The sequence below is a fragment of the Palaemon carinicauda genome, chromosome 7 (genome assembly GCF_036898095.1).
Source record: "Palaemon carinicauda isolate YSFRI2023 chromosome 7, ASM3689809v2, whole genome shotgun sequence".
Classification (NCBI taxonomy): Eukaryota; Metazoa; Arthropoda; class Malacostraca; order Decapoda; family Palaemonidae; genus Palaemon; species Palaemon carinicauda.
In genome coordinates this window covers 159,939,543-159,947,042 of record NC_090731.1, presented here as the reverse complement: position 1 = coordinate 159,947,042, position 7,500 = coordinate 159,939,543, and the positions used below count along the sequence as shown (strand labels likewise).

The following is a 7,500-nucleotide window of genomic DNA, read 5'->3' as shown; positions in this document are numbered from 1 at the left end:
TAGTTATGATTTGCATGCATGCACATCATAACGTTCACTGGCCATTACTAAAATTTACTCTGCTTTCACCTTCCTTTTGTACTCTCATCATGCTCATTATCTCATTTAGCTTTTCCCTCATCTCCCTCACCCCCCTTCCTCAGCCTCCTCTCCACTTCGCTATCTCGAAATTTAACGGACTTGGTCAGTTTTTCCACTATAGTTCAACCATTCTAGAGTGCAAGTAATGTTGAACTATATTGGAAAGAAAGAAAGAATGATTTTTTAAGATGCCAGAGAACTTAAAATCATTCATTCTTTCCACTCTACTACAACCTTACTTCCACTCTAGTGAAATGATTCCTCAATCGATGAAATGAGCCTGCCTGTAAACAGGTTACTTTACTTACTTTTACTTTAAGGGCTGCATATACAGCAGGGAACCTTACTCTGTATAGGAGAGCGCAGGAGAACCCTACTCTATTATAGGATACAGCAGGGGAACCATAGTCTCTCTTATAAGATACAGCAGGAGAACCCTAGTCTCTCTTATAAGATACAGCATGGGAACCCTACTCTATTACAGGATACAGCAGGGGAACCCTACTCTCTATTATAGGATACAGCAGGAGAACCCTACTCTCTATCATAGGATACAGCAGGAGAACCCTACTCTCTATTATAGGATACAGCAGGAGAACCCTACTCTCTATTATAGGATACAGCAGGAGAACCCTACTCTATTATAGGATACAGCAGGGGAACCCTACTCTCAATTACAGGATACAGCAGGGGAACCCTACTCTCTATTATAGGATACAGCAGGGGAACCCTACTCTCTATTATAGGATACAGCAGGGGAGCCCTACTCTCTATTATAGGATACAGCAGGGGAGCCCTACTCTATTATAGGATACAGCAGGGGAACCCTACTCTCTATTATAGGATACAGCAGGGGAGCCCTACTCTCTATTATAGGATACAGCAGGGGAACCCTACTCTCTATTATAGGATACAGCAGGGGAACCCTACTCTCTATTATAGGATACAGCAGGGGAGCCCTAGTCTCTATAGGATACAGCAGAGGAACCCTACTCTCTATAAGACCTCCACGGTTGCTTCATGATGTTCATTCGAGAGAACTTAACATTCCACATCGCGTATTGTTCGCTTACTTCTAAATCATCATTATCGAAGCACTCGCTCAATAAGAAAGTCTTCAGTTTCTTCTTAAAAAACATTAATATCTTCAATTATTCGGATGTCTCGTGGGAGCCTATTGTATAGCCTTGGTGCAGCATAATTAAAGGCTCTAGAGCCAACAGTAGAGATTCGAGTGTACAAAATTACCCGTAAAACAGTAACCATTGAAAGGTTGTGAGAGCTGAAGAAAATAAAAATAAATAATGACAAGACCAGAGTTTGCCAGAGCATTAGAGAAACAAGGAAATTGACGATTTCTATATTATTATTATTATTATTACTATAGCTAGACTATAACCCTAGTTGGAAAAGCAGGATGCTATAAGCACAAGGGCTCCAACAAGTAAAATAGCCCAGTGAGGAAATGAAACAAGGAAAAATAAAATAGAAATTGACGATTTCTATATTACTATTATTATTATTATTATAGCTAAACTATAACCCTAGTTGGAAAAGCAGGATGCTATAAGCCCATGGGCTCCAACAAGTAAAATAGCCCAGTGAGGAAAAGAAACAAGGAACAATAAAATAGTTTATGAGCAGAAACATTGAAATAAACATCGCCTTCATAACCTATAAAAACTTTAACAAAACAAAAGGAAGATAAGTAAGAATAGTGTGCCTGAGTGTACCCTCAAGCAAGAGAACTCAACCAAAAAAAGGACAACTTTGACAATGACGACTTTGATGAATTAAAGGACGACGATGACTTCTAGGACGACATCAAAGAGGCTGTGAATTGAGGGCAAGTGATATTTTAGCAAGTGGCGTTTTAGCAAGTGGCATGTTAGCAAGGGACTTTAACCGTCTGTAAACGTTGAGGAGTCTATCTGAGGAAAGAGGACATTTTCACGAGTTACCGACCGTCATCAAGAAGAAATGTCGCCTGGATGTGTACTGTGAAAACTTGAAAGTATTTATGACGGAAATAAACTCAAGATCACGTAATTAGACGAATTGGTACTTCAATGTTATGAGAAAGGCGCAGATTAATCACAATCCGTTTTAATAAAATGAGACAATTGATAGAGTATGGAAATTGGACATTTTTCCAAAGCAAGTAATGTTAAAAGTTATTTTGGAGAAATTAAACTCTTTAAAAATTTGGTGTAGAATACGGTAAAAATCCTGGAATAAATATTGCCAGGCATTTACCGTTTTAAAAACGGATATAGTGACGTAAAGGAGTGACATTATGGTCACCAACCCGTAAAATATAATAAAGAAAGGTAAAAATTACGGTCGCCTGTATTTTACTGAAATACAGTTGAGAACGGTTTATTTATACGGAAAAATTTCGATTAAAATTGCTGTTTTTCAAGTCTAATAAACAAGTCCTCGTACCGGTGTTTCTCTCTCCTTTCTTTTAATTGCGTCTATCCAAACCAATTTCCGTTGGAGCCAACTCGTCACTCCAGCCAGAATCAATGACAAGAGCAACTATTTATAGAACATGACCTCACACTCGATGTACTGACCAGATTTAACTGGGTTACAAAAACCAGGGTTGTTCGGATTTATGGATTTGAGCCATGTGTCCCTGCGCTGGAGTCAGGGAGGCCGTTCAGCGCCCAGATTGTACTAGATGGTGTTTTAAAGCAAGTAGTTATTTTTAGCAAGTGGTATTTTAGCAAGTGATATTTTACCAAGTGGTTTTTTAGCAAGTGGTTTTTTTAACAAGTGTTTTTTTTAGAAAGTGGTTTTTTTTGGCAAGTGGTTTTTTTTAGCAAGTGGTATTTTAGCAAGTGGTGTTTTTAAGCAAGTGGTTTTTAGAGCAAGTGGTATTTTAGCAAGTGGTTTTTTTAGCAAGTGGTTTTTACAGCAAGGGGTTTTTTTAGCAAGTGGTTTTTTAAGCAAGTGGTATTTTAGCAAGTGGTGTTTTTAAGCAAGTGGTATTTTAGCAAGTGGTTTTTATAGCAAGTGGTATTTTAGCAAGTGGATTTTTTAGCAAGTGGTGTTTTTAAGCAAGTGGTTATTTTTAGCAAGTGGTATTTTAGCAAGTGATATTTTAGCAAGTGGTTTTTTTAACAAGTGTTTTTTTAGAAAGTGGTTTTTTTGGCAAGTGGTTTTTTTGGCAAGTGGTTTTTTTTTTTTAGCAAGTGGTATTTTAGCAAGTGGTGTTTTTATCCAAGTGGTATTTTAGCAAGTGGTGTTTTTAAGCAAGTGGTATTTTAGCAAGTGGTTTTTAGAGCAAGTGGTTTTTTTAGCAAGTGGTATTTTAGCAAGTGGTGTTTTAAGCAAGTGGAAGAAATGAAGCGGGAACGAAGGTGATGTAAAGAGTTGAAAAATTGACCGCATGCTGGGCCCGAAAGACGTTCCAGAGCTTCGTTTGATTAATGCCTACAGTGCACCGCTTCAGGTGCAATGACGGCCAAGGCCCCCCTCTTTACCCAAGCTAGGATCATGGAGTACCAGGCAAGGGCTATAGGATCCTCCTTACCACCCCTCTGTAGCTCACAACCATGGTGAGGTTGCAGATACTACAAGCAAAGGACCTGGGAGGGCCGGGCAATGGCTTTGAGGTTGAAACCTGCACAATGTCGTCGTGGCCTACTGGAAACGTCCCTGCCTGGTGATAATCGGATTGGGGTTCGAGACCCGCTCATGCTCGATAGCTTCTTGTAGTATTTGCAACCTCACCATCCTTGTGAGCTACAGATGGGGGATTTGGGAGAACCTATAGGTCTACCTGCCGAGTCATTAGCAGCCATTGCCTGGCCCTCCCAGGTCCTAACTTGTAGTATCTGCAACCTTACCATACTTGTGAGCTACAGGGGGGTGGTCTGGGGGAACCTGCCGAGTTATTAACAGCCGTTGCCTAACCTTCCATGTTCCTAGCTTGGGTGGAGAGTTGGCTTGGGCGCTATTCATATGTATATATGGTCAGTCTCTAGGGCATTGTCACCTTCCCATGCCTCTGCTATTCATGAGCGGCCTGTAAACCTTTAAAGATAGATTAGCTAACAGCTACCAACTTCGCGATTTAGCATTAAATTATGTCTATTTACATGGCGTTTTTCATCATCCTCATATCCTCCTAGGCCTATTGACGCAAAGCCCACGGTTAGGTTTCGCCAGTCGTCTCTATCTTGAGTTTTTAATTCAATACCTCACCATTCATCATCTACTTGACGCTTCATAGTCCTCAGCCATGTAGGCCTGCTACTTCTACCTCTTCTAGTGCCTCGTGGAGGCCAGCTAAACGTTTGGTAAACTAATCTCTCTTGGGGAGTGCGAAGAGCATGACCAAACCATCTCCATCGACATATGGCAGTCGAATAATCTCTATAGTTTCATTTCTGATCCTGTCCTGCCATTTAACTCCTAATATCCTTCTGAAGGCTTTTTATTCAATCTCCCCAATTCTATTGAAAACTGTTTCATTGTAATACCATGACTCATGGTATGTCAAAATTAATTTGCAAGAATTTGGTAATGGTCAATGTTTTCTTGTTTGACCTACCATGATCCCGAAGTTAAACCTTAAATGTATAATAGATAAGTCTGATGAGTGACCGTTTCACAAACACAAAATTACAACGAACAAACACAAACAAACAAAAGGATTCCCCGAAGAACAATGTTCTTGACACGAAAACATATAAATATGACAACAATACCGAATTGTTTAGAGAGAAAAACCATTAGTTCACTTGAAGAAAAAAAAATCTCTTGTCATTCACATCGTTAGAACTAACGTCATTCAAAAAGGGTATTAACCCTCATCCCCCACCTAGATTTAACTGCCCCCCCCCCCCCCGGCTTGGAAGCGGAGGTAGCGATTAATGTTTTTTTCTCTCTCTCATTTTTCCCTTTGTTCAGTGTAATAAAGAAGAGACCATTTAGGCGAATAAATGAAAACTGAAATTTTTCTTTGTGCAATGAATTATCACGATGTTGTACAGAAAATAAAAATTAAAAAAAAGGGTTTCCAAATCCTAACAATGTATGTAAAAAAAAGTTTACCAAAAACTTTTACAAAATATTGAAAAAGTAAAAAAAGGTTTTCAGTCTTTCCGAAACCTAAAAAGATATTAAAACGTAAAAAAACGGGTTTATCTTAAACATAAAATATTAAATAATGAAAACAGGTTTTCCAAAACCTGACGAAATATTAAAAAGTAGAACAAAAGGGTTCCAAAAACCTAACCAAATATTAAAAAAATGAAAAAGGGTTTCCAAAATCTAACATGTTATCTTGAAATTGAAATAACAACCATCATAACTCATGTGCTAATTAAATATGCTAATTTGCAATAACCAAATATCAAAACCAATAAAAAAAATGGCGGTTAAAAACGTCAATATAATCTTCCATAAAAAATAAAATTATAATTGAAAGATCTCACGAATTATTGGATAGTTGCAGACTTCAACTGAGTGTGGCGACAGCGAACACATACTACTGCCAGAGTCACGATAACCTCCATTAACGTGCGCATTGCTAAATATTGCAATCGATTTCAAGGTGTTAACATTTTTTTAATTTACTATATATATATATATATATATATATATATATATATATACATATATACATATATATATACATATACATACATACATATATATACATATACATACATATATATATATATATATATATATATATATATATATATATATATATATATATATATATATATATATTTCTTTATTACTCTGTTCTATATATCCATCAAAATTGAGAATTTTAGAGACAAACTTGAAACGTAACCTAACTATTTTGTTAGACGGATATAAGTGAAATCATGATTAGATTATAGATTATTACTTGCTAAGCTACAACCTTAGTCGGAGAAGCAGAATGCTGTGGCCTGATTGGTAACGTCTCTGCCTGGTGTTTGCCAGAATAGGGTTCGAGTCCCGCTCAGTCTCGTTAGTGCCATTAGTGTCTGCAACCTTACCATCCTTGTGAGCTAAGGTTGGGGGGGGAGCCTATAGGTCTATCTGCTGAGTCATCAGCAGCCACTGGGTGGATAGGAGGCTTGGGCGCTGATCATATAATGTATGGTCAGTCTCTAGGCCCGGTTGTCCTGATTGCTAGGGCAATGTCACTGTCCCTTGCCTCTGCCATTCATGAGCGACCTTTAAACCATGGGCGTGGAAAATAACCCAGTTAGTAAAGGAAACACGGAAAAATAAAATTTTTAAGAACAACAACATTAAAATAAATATTTCCTATATAAACTATAAAAACTTCAACAAAACAAGAGGAAGTAAAATCAGGTAGAAGAAAGGATTCAACTCTATTATAGAAACACAATAGTTATATATATTTGCTTGATTTGGTTTAGATAATAGCCATACAAATTCCAGGATGACGTTAGTTTTGATCAATAGCGGAGGGATTAATTAGTATTTAAATTCTCTCTCTCTCTCTCTCTCTCTCTCTCTCTCCTCTCTCTCTCTCTCTCTCTCTCTCTCTCTCTCTCTCTCTCTCTCTCTCTCAAACAAACAAAATGGACCCCATTTCAAAAATGGACCCGCTCCAAAATGGACCCAAGCACTAAAATGGACCCCGGCTTCAAAATGGACCCCAGCTCCAATATGGACACCAGCTCCAATATGGACCCCTGCTTCAAAATGGACCCCTGCTTCAAAATGGACCCCTGCTCCAAAATGGACACCAGCCCCAAAATGGACCCCTGCTTCAAAATGGACCCTGCTCCAAAATGGACCCCTGCTCCAAAATGGACCCCTGCTCCAAAATGGACACCAGCCCCAAAATGGACCCCTGCTTCAAAATGGACCCCTGCTTCAAAATGGACCCCTGCTCCAAAATGGACCCCTGCTCCAAAATGGACCCCAGCTCCAAAATGGACCCCTGCTTCAAAATGGACCCCTGCTTCAAAATGGACCCCTGCTCCAAAATGGACACCAGCCCCAAAATGGACCCCAGCTCCAAAATGGACCCCTGCTTCAAAATGGACCCCAGCTCCAATATGGACCACAGCTCCAAAATGGACCCCAGCTCCAAAATGGATCCCAGCTCCAATATGGACCCTTGCTTCAAAATGGACCCCAGCTCCAATAAGGACACCAGCTCCAACATGGAGCCCAGCTCCAAAATGGACCCCTGCTTCAAAATGGACCCCAGCTCCAATATGGACCCCAGCTCCAATATGGACCCCATCTCCAATATGGATCCCAGCTCCAAAATGGATCCCAGCTCCAAAATGGATCCCAGCTCTAAAGTGCACCCTTCAAAAGAAAAAAAAAAAAAAAAAAAAAAACAACACTCAAACTCAAGGTTTATAAAAGTACAATATAATTAACGTAATAAAACCCTTATACCTGTATATAACTAACTGAAAT

The 7,500-nt window shown here is 39.0% G+C and overlaps 2 protein-coding genes across 2 annotated transcripts in view; one reads left to right on the top strand and one right to left on the bottom strand.

The window, feature by feature from the left end:
* LOC137644624 (serine-rich adhesin for platelets-like) overlaps positions 1 to 7,500 on the bottom strand; it is a 739,321-nt gene that overhangs the window by 256,818 nt on the left and 475,003 nt on the right. The window lies entirely within an intron of this gene.
* LOC137644623 (uncharacterized) overlaps positions 6,679 to 7,500 on the top strand; it is a 966-nt gene continuing 144 nt past the window's right edge. Inside the window, exon 1 of the mRNA XM_068377575.1 lies at positions 6,679 to 7,379. Coding sequence (XP_068233676.1) covers positions 6,679 to 7,379 — 701 coding nt within the window. The remainder of the gene's footprint in view (positions 7,380 to 7,500) is intronic.